Below are 16,101 nucleotides of genomic sequence, written 5' to 3'. Positions count from 1 at the left end.
TGCCATATTTCTAATAATTTTTTCTAATAATGTAATCTTTCGTTCTTTATTTCGAATTCATTGTTATCTTTTGAATGAATAACATTTTCTCCTTTAATTAATTATCGGAGACTTTAATGGAACTCTACATGAAATGTTTGAAAAATATAGACTATGGTACGAAGTAGTACAATTAAACAAGATAATACACGTAGAATTTTTTATGCACACATGTTTCCATATACGAGTTTCCGCGTACTATGTCATCGTATTTACGTAATATTATTGTATACCGTTTACAATATTATTTTTTTAGATCTAACTTTTCAATACAGTATATACATTTTGCCCTATATTTTTGCAATTTAATTCTATATTGCTTATTTAATGAAAAATAACTTTTTTGATAAATCGCTTTTCGTTCTTCGCATTTAATCTAGAATAAACTAGAAGAGAGAAGCATATAGTAATAAGTTATTATTTATATTGCTACTGCTTCACTATTTCTTATTATTGCAGGAGTTATTTCAGGGTCATGTGAGATTAAAAAATATGCCTGTGATTACGCTAAAGCTTCACTGATAATGGTTATGTACTCTTATTTGCAACTCATAATGATTCTAGCTGAAGTAGAGCATTCAGTTGGATTCTCTTAGTGAAAGGTACAAAATTTAGGTGCTGGTTCCAAGGAATATAGACATGGATTACTATGTGGGTGTTGATGTAGGAACAGGAAGTGCTCGAGCTGCTCTAGTGTCTTCCACAGGAAAGATACTGAAAATGACGACATGCCCACTTGAAATTTTCCACCCCGCTCCTAATTTTTATGAACAATCATCTGATAATATTTGGAGTGCAGTTTGCCATGTAGTAAAGGTACTAACTTCAGCTGAATTAATCTATATTGTTTATAATAAATTCAAATATCTATACATAATTTATTTATTATTGTTTGTAGTCAGTTGTAGCTGATATCTCTGCAGAATATGTACGGGGTATTGGCTTTGCTGCTACTTGTTCATTGGTAGCAATTGACAAAACAGGATCACCAGTCACAGTTAGTCCAACAGGTAAATTAACAAATGAATTGCAATTCTTCTTTCAATTGCACGAAATGTTTGTTTACCAATGGAATTTTTATTACAGGTGAAGATAAACAGAATGTTATATTATGGATGGACCATAGAGCACAGAAAGAAGCTGATTTTATAAATGAACAGAATCACGAGATGCTTCAGTATGTAGGTGGGAAAGTATCGTTAGAGATGCAAACACCCAAAATGTTGTGGCTCAAAAATAATCTACCTTCATCTTGGAACCGCGCAGCACTGCTATTTGATCTGCCTGATTTCTTAACCTGGAAAGCTACAGATTCTGAATCAAGGTAGCAATATTATTGTATGCCAGTACAAACACACGAATATTCTATTTACAACTTTCTAATCCGATTTCAGATCTCTATGCTCTTTGTGGAACTATAGCGCAAAAATTATTCAATTAGTTTTCGTTATTAGAGCAGCAATCAGTACACGTTAACAACAAAATTATGTACCATATCGTCGTTCACTGCTATGGGTATTTGGGGTCTTACAAAAAAGAAGGGTGATAATGAAACAATCATAACTACAAAAGAAGTTCTAATAGCAAAAGCCGATGCATTATACGAGCAAGAACAATACCAGGAAATACATGACCTTCTAATAAATTATAAAGTAATTACATTATGTATATCACTTATAAATGTAGATAACAAAACTGAACATTTTTCTAGGATAGCGGTGATATTGAAATTATATGGCGTTTGTGTAGAGCAATGTATAAATTGTCTAAAATTGTGAGCGAAGTAGATGGAAAGAAATTAATTTTCGAAGCTTATGATTTAATACTCAAGGCACTTGAAATAAAAGAGGATAATTGGGCTGCACACAAATGGGCATCGATTCTTCTTAATTCTAAGACTCTTTATGAAGGAGTAAAAGCACAAATAAAAGAGTCATATAATATTAAGAAACATATGCTGGTATATTTCATGATAATATATTAATATATATATGTAGTATATAATATATATATATATATTATACTTCTAAATATTTCGTTCCCTGACACAATGTCAAGCAATTGATCGAATATGTTTAATATCGCAGAGAGCAATGGAACTAAATCCAAAAGAACCGACACTTATGTACATGCTTGGTACTTGGTGCTATCAAGTTGCCGATTTAACATGGTATCAAAGAAAAATTGCATCTGTAATATTCGGAGAACCACCATCTTCATCATTCGAGGAAGCTCTAAAATACTTTGAAACCGCAGAGGAAATTGATCCCAATTTCTACAGTCAAAATTTATTAATGTTGGGCAAAACCTACTTAAAATTAAATCAAAAAGAGCTAGCTATGAAATATTTAAAAATGGCCCTTGAATATCCTGCAAAGAACGAAGATGATCGAGATGCTAAACAGGAAGCACAAAAGTTGTTAAAGAAATTTTAACAAACTCGACAGAAATTATAATCTATTATATGATAAATTGGAATTGAAGGGATAAAGTAAATTTAGAGTCAATCTTTTCAGTAGAAGTATAAAATTTATTTACTATAAAGTGCAATAGTACATATGTGCGATGAGCTTTTTATACATAACATCTAAGATATTAATCACTATTTGAAGATTTCAAACTACTATAAACATGTATATTTTATAAAATGTTTCATATTAAATATTTTATACAATCTTTAATAATATGTAAGAAAGTAAGTTAAATAATTAATTTCTAAGTCGAATTAATTTATCGGTCAGGAGAGTCTTCAACTTCATTCATCTCGTTGCGAATGGCGTCAAGTGCTTTTTGTTGCAAATTGGAGAGCATCCGGAGATATTGACGTGCTTCAGGACCGCCCATGTTCATTCCTTGTGTTCCCATCAAATGGCATAAAAGGAGAAGATGCAGGGCAAATTGTGTACGGAATTCACCACACGGGCAACTATAGTTTACTACAACGTAATCCGGTGGTAGTTGGTCTTCCGGAGGTGATGGTACGACATGCAAATGGTTATATCCAAGTCGGCACTGCTCCATCGTTTTGTTATAAGGCACAATCTGGAAAAATAAAATTCACAAATTGTTTAAGAAATCGGTGGAAGAAACGATTTGAAGGAAATAAAATACTTACTGCTCCAAGTGTGACGAAGATGTATAAGGATGTTTCCAAATGGGAAGGATTCTCGAACGTGAAGAACTTTCGAACTCGAAGTACTTCCAGAAATGTAGAATTTTAAAAATTGCAAAATTAAAGCTCTCTCAGAACTTTCAAACGTTCTGTTCGATGTTCGAATTGGGAATGAATTTCCGAGCTAGTTGCCGAGCTTATACAGTCGACAGAGTCTGTTACCACCACCATACTTGTTTGTAGATTAAGAATTTTATGAGACCCCCTAGTTAGCAGGCAGGTAAAACCTACACAGCTGTTAATTTGTTTAAGGGATAGACGGATTGGTGCGCGCGTATTCAGGTAGTCGAAATTTCTTTCTTAATCCTCAATTACCAAAGTCCGAGAATGCTTCCGAGGATAAACGATCACGATAGAGTTGGAGCAAAATGCGATTGTAATTTATTATTAGTCGTCGAGTAGGAAGCGAATACATTGCTTTTTTTTTAAATTTACGCTCTTTAATAAATAATAATTTATGTGTCACCTCTATATGGGTTACATGGTTATCACCACTGGGCTATTAGAGCAACAATCGTCTCGGGCGGTAGTTTATGTTCTATGTTTACATTCGTAGGAGTTCGCCAATATTATAATTATGAGTTATTCGAAGTACGTATATCGCTTAAATATATTCGAACGAATGATATACTTTATACAGAATTATATACTGAAACATTGAACGATAGATACATCTACCATCGCTTTATTATTTCTTATGCATTAATTACACAGTCGTCGTATTAAGTATATAGTAAGTACAGCAGAGAATTATTTGTTCGGTAATAGTTGTCGGTTGAGCTATTCCGAAGATTATATCGTAAATATCGTTTGGCTTCGAATATATTTTATGATCAAGGGACAGCTTCTTGTTATTGGTATTTGGCGGAGGGTAACGATGAGTCAATGAGTCGTAAACTCCTAGGCAAGTTCAGGGAGAGGACAAGGGGTAGCTGCATAATTCAAAAGCGTTAATAGTTCCCGTTTTCCATTTGCTTGAAAGAACGATTCATTGTCGGTAGATATAAAGACGATATTATTCGTTATTTATTAGGAACGTACATTAATACAAGTTGTGCTTATAGAATTAAGTTGTAGAAAATAACGGCAGTAATTGATCAATGCGAGTATCGAAAATTGAATTTTAATTTCCGATGCTCTCGGATTCGTTAATTATTTAAATCTTTTAACAATGAATTTTAATATAAAATAAACTAGATCTTTATCCTTTTCTATCGCTTAAGATATTTTTATTGCTTTTTATTTCAACCGTATTATTATTTTCAACGTGTATTATTTCAATTTTCAGCGTGTATCTTAATTATTCGCGTATAATTAATATTATGAAATCGATTCGTTCGGTTTCTTTTATATCGTTTCAAAACGGGTAACTCAAGCTCTTCGAATTTCTCAAAGCTATCCCTTATTAAACGTTCGACAATTGGCCATTCACCTTTCGCATTTTATCTTGCTTCGCTTGAAATCGATTATAATAGGAAACTAATTATACTATTTAACCGCGCTAGTATATATTATGTATGCACGAGAATTAAAGATATTCAAGAAATTATTCCATGTTCAATTTGTACACCTATTTACAAATACAAATACTTTTACTTTACGAAAGTTTATTTCATGTACAGTCTTTCATGGCTGGAGTTAGCGTCATTAAAGCGTTCTCCATATTTTTCCTTTCTGTTTCGGTTTTAAGAGTACCCCATACTTTTTCCAGCTTTTGTTGTTGATATCTCTAAAAAACAAGTTTCAATTCGTCGACTCAATTTTGGAGCACGTATTTTTTAATTCTGATTCTGTATGATTTAACAATTTTACTTACTTTGATAAAGAGGAAACAATGTTTCAATGTTGCACCCACGTAAAGTATTTTTACTGATACTAAACGTCCTGCTATGTCATTTATGATTGGGATAGCCTTTAGTAAAAATTTGTGGGGGCCATGTCTGGTTTTCACTAATGCAATTTTTGTATGTATATTGCAATACTTTGCTAGAAAGAAAATTTTATAAAATCGTATATCACATATATATTCCAAATTCAATCTTCCGCTTTCAACTTATACCAATTTCAATGCAAAGATTTTATATTACCGCTAAAACCAGCTTTTATCGCTGCAACTCCAAAATCACCATACAACTGTTGTACTTTTTGTTGAATAGCATTATGCAAAATCATAGTTTTTAATTGTAAAGGCTTGTTAGATTTATCACCAACAGTTATTTCAAATATTATGTATCTACGAATATATGTAGAATTAATTACACAAATTGCACATTCGTGAAAACATAGATTGTAATAAAGTATTTAATAAAAATATATAATAAATAAATAGACATAATAATAGTTTATAATAAAAAAACATAGAAATTCTATTACTGAATTATCAAAATAAATAAACAAATGTAGAATATTTTATTACCTGTTTTTAAAGCGAACCATGGTTTTAGGTTATATGCAATACACTAAAGCATCAATTGCTCCAGAAAACAACACTTAGCAAGAGATTCCATAGTAAGAATATGAACAATTAATAAATTTACGCCATTTAACAACAAAATACTGATACATTGCACGTTTTCACAAAATTATAACATACGAAACGGCGCTGCATCCACGTGCACTGCACTTGATTATTCGATAGATAAGGTAATGCTAGGTCACTGTCAAACACAGTTGCACACGTGCGTTCAATGTGTGCCATATTTCTAATAATTTTTTCTAATAATGTAATCTTTCGTTCTTTATTTCGAATTCATTGTTATCTTTTGAATGAATAACATTTTCTCCTTTAATTAATTATCGGAGACTTTAATGGAACTCTACATGAAATGTTTGAAAAATATAGACTATGGTACGAAGTAGTACAATTAAACAAGATAATACACGTAGAATTTTTTATGCACACATGTTTCCATATACGAGTTTCCGCGTACTATGTCATCGTATTTACGTAATATTATTGTATACCGTTTACAATATTATTTTTTTAGATCTAACTTTTCAATACAGTATATACATTTTGCCCTATATTTTTGCAATTTAATTCTATATTGCTTATTTAATGAAAAATAACTTTTTTGATAAATCGCTTTTCGTTCTTCGCATTTAATCTAGAATAAACTAGAAGAGAGAAGCATATAGTAATAAGTTATTATTTATATTGCTACTGCTTCACTATTTCTTATTATTGCAGGAGTTATTTCAGGGTCATGTGAGATTAAAAAATATGCCTGTGATTACGCTAAAGCTTCACTGATAATGGTTATGTACTCTTATTTGCAACTCATAATGATTCTAGCTGAAGTAGAGCATTCAGTTGGATTCTCTTAGTGAAAGGTACAAAATTTAGGTGCTGGTTCCAAGGAATATAGACATGGATTACTATGTGGGTGTTGATGTAGGAACAGGAAGTGCTCGAGCTGCTCTAGTGTCTTCCACAGGAAAGATACTGAAAATGACGACATGCCCACTTGAAATTTTCCACCCCGCTCCTAATTTTTATGAACAATCATCTGATAATATTTGGAGTGCAGTTTGCCATGTAGTAAAGGTACTAACTTCAGCTGAATTAATCTATATTGTTTATAATAAATTCAAATATCTATACATAATTTATTTATTATTGTTTGTAGTCAGTTGTAGCTGATATCTCTGCAGAATATGTACGGGGTATTGGCTTTGCTGCTACTTGTTCATTGGTAGCAATTGACAAAACAGGATCACCAGTCACAGTTAGTCCAACAGGTAAATTAACAAATGAATTGCAATTCTTCTTTCAATTGCACGAAATGTTTGTTTACCAATGGAATTTTTATTACAGGTGAAGATAAACAGAATGTTATATTATGGATGGACCATAGAGCACAGAAAGAAGCTGATTTTATAAATGAACAGAATCACGAGATGCTTCAGTATGTAGGTGGGAAAGTATCGTTAGAGATGCAAACACCCAAAATGTTGTGGCTCAAAAATAATCTACCTTCATCTTGGAACCGCGCAGCACTGCTATTTGATCTGCCTGATTTCTTAACCTGGAAAGCTACAGATTCTGAATCAAGGTAGCAATATTATTGTATGCCAGTACAAACACACGAATATTCTATTTACAACTTTCTAATCCGATTTCAGATCTCTATGCTCTTTGTGGAACTATAGCGCAAAAATTATTCAATTAGTTTTCGTTATTAGAGCAGCAATCAGTACACGTTAACAACAAAATTATGTACCATATCGTCGTTCACTGCTATGGGTATTTGGGGTCTTACAAAAAAGAAGGGTGATAATGAAACAATCATAACTACAAAAGAAGTTCTAATAGCAAAAGCCGATGCATTATACGAGCAAGAACAATACCAGGAAATACATGACCTTCTAATAAATTATAAAGTAATTACATTATGTATATCACTTATAAATGTAGATAACAAAACTGAACATTTTTCTAGGATAGCGGTGATATTGAAATTATATGGCGTTTGTGTAGAGCAATGTATAAATTGTCTAAAATTGTGAGCGAAGTAGATGGAAAGAAATTAATTTTCGAAGCTTATGATTTAATACTCAAGGCACTTGAAATAAAAGAGGATAATTGGGCTGCACACAAATGGGCATCGATTCTTCTTAATTCTAAGACTCTTTATGAAGGAGTAAAAGCACAAATAAAAGAGTCATATAATATTAAGAAACATATGCTGGTATATTTCATGATAATATATTAATATATATATGTAGTATATAATATATATATATATATTATACTTCTAAATATTTCGTTCCCTGACACAATGTCAAGCAATTGATCGAATATGTTTAATATCGCAGAGAGCAATGGAACTAAATCCAAAAGAACCGACACTTATGTACATGCTTGGTACTTGGTGCTATCAAGTTGCCGATTTAACATGGTATCAAAGAAAAATTGCATCTGTAATATTCGGAGAACCACCATCTTCATCATTCGAGGAAGCTCTAAAATACTTTGAAACCGCAGAGGAAATTGATCCCAATTTCTACAGTCAAAATTTATTAATGTTGGGCAAAACCTACTTAAAATTAAATCAAAAAGAGCTAGCTATGAAATATTTAAAAATGGCCCTTGAATATCCTGCAAAGAACGAAGATGATCGAGATGCTAAACAGGAAGCACAAAAGTTGTTAAAGAAATTTTAACAAACTCGACAGAAATTATAATCTATTATATGATAAATTGGAATTGAAGGGATAAAGTAAATTTAGAGTCAATCTTTTCAGTAGAAGTATAAAATTTATTTACTATAAAGTGCAATAGTACATATGTGCGATGAGCTTTTTATACATAACATCTAAGATATTAATCACTATTTGAAGATTTCAAACTACTATAAACATGTATATTTTATAAAATGTTTCATATTAAATATTTTATACAATCTTTAATAATATGTAAGAAAGTAAGTTAAATAATTAATTTCTAAGTCGAATTAATTTATCGGTCAGGAGAGTCTTCAACTTCATTCATCTCGTTGCGAATGGCGTCAAGTGCTTTTTGTTGCAAATTGGAGAGCATCCGGAGATATTGACGTGCTTCAGGACCGCCCATGTTCATTCCTTGTGTTCCCATCAAATGGCATAAAAGGAGAAGATGCAGGGCAAATTGTGTACGGAATTCACCACACGGGCAACTATAGTTTACTACAACGTAATCCGGTGGTAGTTGGTCTTCCGGAGGTGATGGTACGACATGCAAATGGTTATATCCAAGTCGGCACTGCTCCATCGTTTTGTTATAAGGCACAATCTGGAAAAATAAAATTCACAAATTGTTTAAGAAATCGGTGGAAGAAACGATTTGAAGGAAATAAAATACTTACTGCTCCAAGTGTGACGAAGATGTATAAGGATGTTTCCAAATGGGAAGGATTCTCGAACGTGAAGAACTTTCGAACTCGAAGTACTTCCAGAAATGTAGAATTTTAAAAATTGCAAAATTAAAGCTCTCTCAGAACTTTCAAACGTTCTGTTCAATGTTCGAATTGGGAATGAATTTCCGAGCTAGTTGCCGAGCTTATACAGTCGACAGAGTCTGTTACCACCACCATACTTGTTTGTAGATTAAGAATTTTATGAGACCCCCTAGTTAGCAGGCAGGTAAAACCTAAACAGCTGTTAATTTGTTTAAGGGATAGACGGATTGGTGCGCGCGTATTCAGGTAGTCGAAATTTCTTTCTTAATCCTCAATTACCAAAGTCCGAGAATGCTTCCGAGGATAAACGATCACGATAGAGTTGGAGCAAAATGCGATTGTAATTTATTATTAGTCGTCGAGTAGGAAGCGAATACATTGCTTTTTTTTTAAATTTACGCTCTTTAATAAATAATAATTTATGTGTCACCTCTATATGGGTTACATGGTTATCACCACTGGGCTATTAGAGCAACAATCGTCTCGGGCGGTAGTTTATGTTCTATGTTTACATTCGTAGGAGTTCGCCAATATTATAATTATGAGTTATTCGAAGTACGTATATCGCTTAAATATATTCGAACGAATGATATACTTTATACAGAATTATATACTGAAACATTGAACGATAGATACATCTACCATCGCTTTATTATTTCTTATGCATTAATTACACAGTCGTCGTATTAAGTATATAGTAAGTACAGCAGAGAATTATTTGTTCGGTAATAGTTGTCGGTTGAGCTATTCCGAAGATTATATCGTAAATATCGTTTGGCTTCGAATATATTTTATGATCAAGGGACAGCTTCTTGTTATTGGTATTTGGCGGAGGGTAACGATGAGTCAATGAGTCGTAAACTCCTAGGCAAGTTCAGGGAGAGGACAAGGGGTAGCTGCATAATTCAAAAGCGTTAATAGTTCCCGTTTTCCATTTGCTTGAAAGAACGATTCATTGTCGGTAGATATAAAGACGATATTATTCGTTATTTATTAGGAACGTACATTAATACAAGTTGTGCTTATAGAATTAAGTTGTAGAAAATAACGGCAGTAATTGATCAATGCGAGTATCGAAAATTGAATTTTAATTTCCGATGCTCTCGGATTCGTTAATTATTTAAATCTTTTAACAATGAATTTTAATATAAAATAAACTAGATCTTTATCCTTTTCTATCGCTTAAGATATTTTTATTGCTTTTTATTTCAACCGTATTATTATTTTCAACGTGTATTATTTCAATTTTCAGCGTGTATCTTAATTATTCGCGTATAATTAATATTATGAAATCGATTCGTTCGGTTTCTTTTATATCGTTTCAAAACGGGTAACTCAAGCTCTTCGAATTTCTCAAAGCTATCCCTTATTAAACGTTCGACAATTGGCCATTCACCTTTCGCATTTTATCTTGCTTCGCTTGAAATCGATTATAATAGGAAACTAATTATACTATTTAACCGCGCTAGTATATATTATGTATGCACGAGAATTAAAGATATTCAAGAAATTATTCCATGTTCAATTTGTACACCTATTTACAAATACAAATACTTTTACTTTACGAAAGTTTATTTCATGTACAGTCTTTCATGGCTGGAGTTAGCGTCATTAAAGCGTTCTCCATATTTTTCCTTTCTGTTTCGGTTTTAAGAGTACCCCATACTTTTTCCAGCTTTTGTTGTTGATATCTCTAAAAAACAAGTTTCAATTCGTCGACTCAATTTTGGAGCACGTATTTTTTAATTCTGATTCTGTATGATTTAACAATTTTACTTACTTTGATAAAGAGGAAACAATGTTTCAATGTTGCACCCACGTAAAGTATTTTTACTGATACTAAACGTCCTGCTATGTCATTTATGATTGGGATAGCCTTTAGTAAAAATTTGTGGGGGCCATGTCTGGTTTTCACTAATGCAATTTTTGTATGTATATTGCAATACTTTGCTAGAAAGAAAATTTTATAAAATCGTATATCACATATATATTCCAAATTCAATCTTCCGCTTTCAACTTATACCAATTTCAATGCAAAGATTTTATATTACCGCTAAAACCAGCTTTTATCGCTGCAACTCCAAAATCACCATACAACTGTTGTACTTTTTGTTGAATAGCATTATGCAAAATCATAGTTTTTAATTGTAAAGGCTTGTTAGATTTATCACCAACAGTTATTTCAAATATTATGTATCTACGAATATATGTAGAATTAATTACACAAATTGCACATTCGTGAAAACATAGATTGTAATAAAGTATTTAATAAAAATATATAATAAATAAATAGACATAATAATAGTTTATAATAAAAAAACATAGAAATTCTATTACTGAATTATCAAAATAAATAAACAAATGTAGAATATTTTATTACCTGTTTTTAAAGCGAACCATGGTTTTAGGTTATATGCAATACACTAAAGCATCAATTGCTCCAGAAAACAACACTTAGCAAGAGATTCCATAGTAAGAATATGAACAATTAATAAATTTACGCCATTTAACAACAAAATACTGATACATTGCACGTTTTCACAAAATTATAACATACGAAACGGCGCTGCATCCACGTGCACTGCACTTGATTATTCGATAGATAAGGTAATGCTAGGTCACTGTCAAACACAGTTGCACACGTGCGTTCAATGTGTGCCATATTTCTAATAATTTTTTCTAATAATGTAATCTTTCGTTCTTTATTTCGAATTCATTGTTATCTTTTGAATGAATAACATTTTCTCCTTTAATTAATTATCGGAGACTTTAATGGAACTCTACATGAAATGTTTGAAAAATATAGACTATGGTACGAAGTAGTACAATTAAACAAGATAATACACGTAGAATTTTTTATGCACACATGTTTCCATATACGAGTTTCCGCGTACTATGTCATCGTATTTACGTAATATTATTGTATACCGTTTACAATATTATTTTTTTAGATCTAACTTTTCAATACAGTATATACATTTTGCCCTATATTTTTGCAATTTAATTCTATATTGCTTATTTAATGAAAAATAACTTTTTTGATAAATCGCTTTTCGTTCTTCGCATTTAATCTAGAATAAACTAGAAGAGAGAAGCATATAGTAATAAGTTATTATTTATATTGCTACTGCTTCACTATTTCTTATTATTGCAGGAGTTATTTCAGGGTCATGTGAGATTAAAAAATATGCCTGTGATTACGCTAAAGCTTCACTGATAATGGTTATGTACTCTTATTTGCAACTCATAATGATTCTAGCTGAAGTAGAGCATTCAGTTGGATTCTCTTAGTGAAAGGTACAAAATTTAGGTGCTGGTTCCAAGGAATATAGACATGGATTACTATGTGGGTGTTGATGTAGGAACAGGAAGTGCTCGAGCTGCTCTAGTGTCTTCCACAGGAAAGATACTGAAAATGACGACATGCCCACTTGAAATTTTCCACCCCGCTCCTAATTTTTATGAACAATCATCTGATAATATTTGGAGTGCAGTTTGCCATGTAGTAAAGGTACTAACTTCAGCTGAATTAATCTATATTGTTTATAATAAATTCAAATATCTATACATAATTTATTTATTATTGTTTGTAGTCAGTTGTAGCTGATATCTCTGCAGAATATGTACGGGGTATTGGCTTTGCTGCTACTTGTTCATTGGTAGCAATTGACAAAACAGGATCACCAGTCACAGTTAGTCCAACAGGTAAATTAACAAATGAATTGCAATTCTTCTTTCAATTGCACGAAATGTTTGTTTACCAATGGAATTTTTATTACAGGTGAAGATAAACAGAATGTTATATTATGGATGGACCATAGAGCACAGAAAGAAGCTGATTTTATAAATGAACAGAATCACGAGATGCTTCAGTATGTAGGTGGGAAAGTATCGTTAGAGATGCAAACACCCAAAATGTTGTGGCTCAAAAATAATCTACCTTCATCTTGGAACCGCGCAGCACTGCTATTTGATCTGCCTGATTTCTTAACCTGGAAAGCTACAGATTCTGAATCAAGGTAGCAATATTATTGTATGCCAGTACAAACACACGAATATTCTATTTACAACTTTCTAATCCGATTTCAGATCTCTATGCTCTTTGTGGAACTATAGCGCAAAAATTATTCAATTAGTTTTCGTTATTAGAGCAGCAATCAGTACACGTTAACAACAAAATTATGTACCATATCGTCGTTCACTGCTATGGGTATTTGGGGTCTTACAAAAAAGAAGGGTGATAATGAAACAATCATAACTACAAAAGAAGTTCTAATAGCAAAAGCCGATGCATTATACGAGCAAGAACAATACCAGGAAATACATGACCTTCTAATAAATTATAAAGTAATTACATTATGTATATCACTTATAAATGTAGATAACAAAACTGAACATTTTTCTAGGATAGCGGTGATATTGAAATTATATGGCGTTTGTGTAGAGCAATGTATAAATTGTCTAAAATTGTGAGCGAAGTAGATGGAAAGAAATTAATTTTCGAAGCTTATGATTTAATACTCAAGGCACTTGAAATAAAAGAGGATAATTGGGCTGCACACAAATGGGCATCGATTCTTCTTAATTCTAAGACTCTTTATGAAGGAGTAAAAGCACAAATAAAAGAGTCATATAATATTAAGAAACATATGCTGGTATATTTCATGATAATATATTAATATATATATGTAGTATATAATATATATATATATATTATACTTCTAAATATTTCGTTCCCTGACACAATGTCAAGCAATTGATCGAATATGTTTAATATCGCAGAGAGCAATGGAACTAAATCCAAAAGAACCGACACTTATGTACATGCTTGGTACTTGGTGCTATCAAGTTGCCGATTTAACATGGTATCAAAGAAAAATTGCATCTGTAATATTCGGAGAACCACCATCTTCATCATTCGAGGAAGCTCTAAAATACTTTGAAACCGCAAAGGAAATTGATCCCAATTTCTACAGTCAAAATTTATTAATGTTGGGCAAAACCTACTTAAAATTAAATCAAAAAGAGCTAGCTATGAAATATTTAAAAATGGCCCTTGAATATCCTGCAAAGAACGAAGATGATCGAGATGCTAAACAGGAAGCACAAAAGTTGTTAAAGAAATTTTAACAAACTCGACAGAAATTATAATCTATTATATGATAAATTGGAATTGAAGGGATAAAGTAAATTTAGAGTCAATCTTTTCAGTAGAAGTATAAAATTTATTTACTATAAAGTGCAATAGTACATATGTGCGATGAGCTTTTTATACATAACATCTAAGATATTAATCACTATTTGAAGATTTCAAACTACTATAAACATGTATATTTTATAAAATGTTTCATATTAAATATTTTATACAATCTTTAATAATATGTAAGAAAATAAGTTAAATAATTAATTTCTAAGTCGAATTAATTTATCGGTCAGGAGAGACTTCAACTTCATTCATCTCGTTGCGAATGGCGTCAAGTGCTTCTTGTTGCAAATTGGAGAGCATCCGGAGATATTGACGTGCTTCAGGACCGCCCATGTTCATTCCTTGTGTTCCCATCAAATGGCATAAAAGGAGAAGATGCAGGGCAAATTGTGTACGGAATTCACCACACGGGCAACTATATTTTACTACAACGTAATCCGGTGGTAGTTGGTCTTCCGGAGGTGATGGTATGACATGCAAATGGTTATATCCAAGTCGGCACTGCTCCATCGTTTTGTTATAAGGCACAATCTGGAAAAATAAAATTCACAAATTGTTTAAGAAATCGGTGGAAGAAACGATTTGAAGGAAATAAAATACTTACTGCTCCAAGTGTGACGAAGATGTATAAGGATGTTTCCAAATGCGAAGGATTCTCGAACGTGAAGAACTTTCGAACTCGAAGTACTTCCAGAAATGTAGAATTTTAAAAATTGCAAAATTAAAGCTCTCTCAGAACTTTCAAACGTTCTGTTCGATGTTCGAATTGGGAATGAATTTCCGAGCTAGTTGCCGAGCTTATACAGTCGACAGAGTCTGTTACCACCACCATACTTGTTTGTAGATTAAGAATTTTATGAGACCCCCTAGTTAGCAGGCAGGTAAAACCTACACAGCTGTTAATTTGTTTAAGGGATAGACGGATTGGTGCGCGCGTATTCAGGTAGTCGAAATTTCTTTCTTAATCCTCAATTACCAAAGTCCGAGAATGCTTCCGAGGATAAACGATCACGATAGAGTTGGAGCAAAATGCGATTGTAATTTATTATTAGTCGTCGAGTAGGAAGCGAATACATTGCTTTTTTTTTAAATTTACGCTCTTTAATAAATAATAATTTATGTGTCACCTCTATATGGGTTACATGGTTATCACCACTGGGCTATTAGAGCAACAATCGTCTCGGGCGGTAGTTTATGTTCTATGTTTACATTCGTAGGAGTTCGCCAATATTATAATTATGAGTTATTCGAAGTACGTATATCGCTTAAATATATTCGAACGAATGATATACTTTATACAGAATTATATACTGAAACATTGAACGATAGATACATCTACCATCGCTTTATTATTTCTTATGCATTAATTACACAGTCGTCGTATTAAGTATATAGTAAGTACAGCAGAGAATTATTTGTTCGGTAATAGTTGTCGGTTGAGCTATTCCGAAGATTATATCGTAAATATCGTTTGGCTTCGAATATATTTTATGATCAAGGGACAGCTTCTTGTTATTGGTATTTGGCGGAGGGTAACGATGAGTCAATGAGTCGTAAACTCCTAGGCAAGTTCAGGGAGAGGACAAGGGGTAGCTGCATAATTCAAAAGCGTTAATAGTTCCCGTTTTCCATTTGCTTGAAAGAACGATTCATTGTCGGTAGATATAAAGACGATATTATTCGTTATTTATTAGGAACGTACATTAATACAAGTTGTGCTTATAGAATTAAGTTGTAGAAAATAA

The 16,101-nt window shown here is 32.2% G+C and overlaps 5 protein-coding genes across 13 annotated transcripts; 3 read left to right on the top strand and 2 right to left on the bottom strand.

The window, feature by feature from the left end:
* The first annotated feature begins 11 nt into the window (after positions 1–11).
* LOC125385166 (regulator of microtubule dynamics protein 1-like) lies at positions 12–4,760 on the top strand. Of its 3 annotated transcripts, none has more exons than XR_007224189.1 (8): positions 12–156; positions 499–855; positions 938–1,049; positions 1,126–1,363; positions 1,434–1,691; positions 1,751–1,999; positions 2,127–3,017; positions 3,113–4,760. XR_007224189.1 is itself a non-coding variant. In XM_048406162.1 (8 exons), the coding sequence occupies exons 6-8, from the start codon at positions 1,551–1,553 to the stop codon at positions 2,472–2,474; spliced, it is 738 nt and encodes a 245-aa protein (XP_048262119.1). In that variant the 5' UTR covers positions 12–156; positions 499–641; positions 707–855; positions 938–1,049; positions 1,126–1,363; positions 1,434–1,550; the 3' UTR covers positions 2,475–4,760. The 3 variants fall into 3 exon arrangements, 2 of the variants coding, with proteins under 2 accessions (XP_048262119.1, XP_048262118.1); XM_048406162.1 differs by having other exon boundaries at positions 499–641; positions 707–855; positions 2,127–4,760; XM_048406161.1 differs by lacking the exon at positions 12–156 and adding an exon at positions 166–255 and having other exon boundaries at positions 2,127–4,760.
* Positions 4,761–4,801: 41 nt separating this feature from the next.
* LOC125385170 (ribonuclease P/MRP protein subunit POP5-like) lies at positions 4,802–5,766 on the bottom strand. The gene is made up of 4 exons (XM_048406171.1): positions 5,628–5,766; positions 5,299–5,444; positions 5,028–5,197; positions 4,802–4,940 (listed from the first exon to the last, which is right to left on the bottom strand). The coding sequence occupies exons 1-4, from the start codon at positions 5,645–5,647 to the stop codon at positions 4,824–4,826; spliced, it is 453 nt and encodes a 150-aa protein (XP_048262128.1). The 5' UTR covers positions 5,648–5,766; the 3' UTR covers positions 4,802–4,823.
* Positions 5,767–5,917: 151 nt separating this feature from the next.
* On the top strand, positions 5,918–10,663 carry LOC125385161 (regulator of microtubule dynamics protein 1-like). Of its 4 annotated transcripts, none has more exons than XR_007224184.1 (8): positions 5,918–6,059; positions 6,402–6,758; positions 6,841–6,952; positions 7,029–7,266; positions 7,337–7,594; positions 7,654–7,902; positions 8,030–8,920; positions 9,016–10,663. XR_007224184.1 is itself a non-coding variant. In XM_048406148.1 (8 exons), exons 6-8 carry the CDS (start codon positions 7,454–7,456, stop codon positions 8,375–8,377), a joined length of 738 nt encoding a protein of 245 aa, XP_048262105.1. In that variant the 5' UTR covers positions 5,918–6,059; positions 6,402–6,544; positions 6,610–6,758; positions 6,841–6,952; positions 7,029–7,266; positions 7,337–7,453; the 3' UTR covers positions 8,378–10,663. The 4 variants fall into 4 exon arrangements, 3 of the variants coding, with proteins under 3 accessions (XP_048262105.1, XP_048262104.1, XP_048262103.1); XM_048406148.1 differs by having other exon boundaries at positions 6,402–6,544; positions 6,610–6,758; positions 8,030–10,663; XM_048406147.1 differs by lacking the exon at positions 5,918–6,059 and adding an exon at positions 6,069–6,158 and having other exon boundaries at positions 8,030–10,663.
* A 41-nt stretch (positions 10,664–10,704) lies between these two features.
* LOC125385172 (ribonuclease P/MRP protein subunit POP5-like) lies at positions 10,705–11,669 on the bottom strand. The gene is made up of 4 exons (XM_048406173.1): positions 11,531–11,669; positions 11,202–11,347; positions 10,931–11,100; positions 10,705–10,843 (listed from the first exon to the last, which is right to left on the bottom strand). Exons 1-4 carry the CDS (start codon positions 11,548–11,550, stop codon positions 10,727–10,729), a joined length of 453 nt encoding a protein of 150 aa, XP_048262130.1. The 5' UTR covers positions 11,551–11,669; the 3' UTR covers positions 10,705–10,726.
* A 151-nt stretch (positions 11,670–11,820) lies between these two features.
* LOC100645947 (regulator of microtubule dynamics protein 1) lies at positions 11,821–15,102 on the top strand. 4 transcript variants are annotated; one of them, XR_007224182.1, is made up of 8 exons: positions 11,821–11,962; positions 12,305–12,661; positions 12,744–12,855; positions 12,932–13,169; positions 13,240–13,497; positions 13,557–13,805; positions 13,933–14,823; positions 14,919–15,102. XR_007224182.1 is itself a non-coding variant. In XM_048406142.1 (8 exons), exons 6-8 carry the CDS (start codon positions 13,357–13,359, stop codon positions 14,278–14,280), a joined length of 738 nt encoding a protein of 245 aa, XP_048262099.1. In that variant the 5' UTR covers positions 11,821–11,962; positions 12,305–12,447; positions 12,513–12,661; positions 12,744–12,855; positions 12,932–13,169; positions 13,240–13,356; the 3' UTR covers positions 14,281–15,102. The 4 variants fall into 4 exon arrangements, 3 of the variants coding, with proteins under 3 accessions (XP_048262099.1, XP_048262098.1, XP_020718945.2); XM_048406142.1 differs by having other exon boundaries at positions 12,305–12,447; positions 12,513–12,661; positions 13,933–15,102; XM_048406141.1 differs by lacking the exon at positions 11,821–11,962 and adding an exon at positions 11,969–12,061 and having other exon boundaries at positions 13,933–15,102.
* Positions 15,103–16,101: the final 999 nt, after the last annotated feature.

This window comes from Bombus terrestris, chromosome 5, assembly GCF_910591885.1.
Source record: "Bombus terrestris chromosome 5, iyBomTerr1.2, whole genome shotgun sequence".
Classification (NCBI taxonomy): domain Eukaryota; kingdom Metazoa; phylum Arthropoda; class Insecta; order Hymenoptera; family Apidae; genus Bombus; species Bombus terrestris.
This window is presented reverse-complemented; position numbering and strand designations above follow the sequence as displayed.

Bases quoted from the DNA above. Each gene is read 5' to 3' on its own strand.
- LOC125385166 (XM_048406162.1), top strand. From the start codon at position 1,551: ATGGGTATTTGGGGTCTTACAAAAAAGAAGGGTGATAATGAAACAATC. The intron at 1,692-1,750 runs GTAATTACATTA...ACATTTTTCTAG, and splicing joins ACCTTCTAATAAATTATAAA to GATAGCGGTGATATTGAAAT. The intron at 2,000-2,126 runs GTATATTTCATG...TTAATATCGCAG, and splicing joins ATATTAAGAAACATATGCTG to AGAGCAATGGAACTAAATCC.
- LOC125385170 (XM_048406171.1), bottom strand. From the start codon at position 5,647: ATGGTTCGCTTTAAAAACAG. The intron at 5,198-5,298 runs GTAATATAAAAT...TTTTCTTTCTAG, and splicing joins GATAAAAGCTGGTTTTAGCG to CAAAGTATTGCAATATACAT. The intron at 4,941-5,027 runs GTAAGTAAAATT...CTTGTTTTTTAG, and splicing joins ATTGTTTCCTCTTTATCAAA to AGATATCAACAACAAAAGCT.
- LOC125385161 (XM_048406148.1), top strand. From the start codon at position 7,454: ATGGGTATTTGGGGTCTTACAAAAAAGAAGGGTGATAATGAAACAATC. The intron at 7,595-7,653 runs GTAATTACATTA...ACATTTTTCTAG, and splicing joins ACCTTCTAATAAATTATAAA to GATAGCGGTGATATTGAAAT. The intron at 7,903-8,029 runs GTATATTTCATG...TTAATATCGCAG, and splicing joins ATATTAAGAAACATATGCTG to AGAGCAATGGAACTAAATCC.
- LOC125385172 (XM_048406173.1), bottom strand. From the start codon at position 11,550: ATGGTTCGCTTTAAAAACAG. The intron at 11,348-11,530 runs GTAATAAAATAT...ATATATTCGTAG, and splicing joins ATGGTTCGCTTTAAAAACAG to ATACATAATATTTGAAATAA. The intron at 11,101-11,201 runs GTAATATAAAAT...TTTTCTTTCTAG, and splicing joins GATAAAAGCTGGTTTTAGCG to CAAAGTATTGCAATATACAT.
- LOC100645947 (XM_048406142.1), top strand. From the start codon at position 13,357: ATGGGTATTTGGGGTCTTACAAAAAAGAAGGGTGATAATGAAACAATC. The intron at 13,498-13,556 runs GTAATTACATTA...ACATTTTTCTAG, and splicing joins ACCTTCTAATAAATTATAAA to GATAGCGGTGATATTGAAAT. The intron at 13,806-13,932 runs GTATATTTCATG...TTAATATCGCAG, and splicing joins ATATTAAGAAACATATGCTG to AGAGCAATGGAACTAAATCC.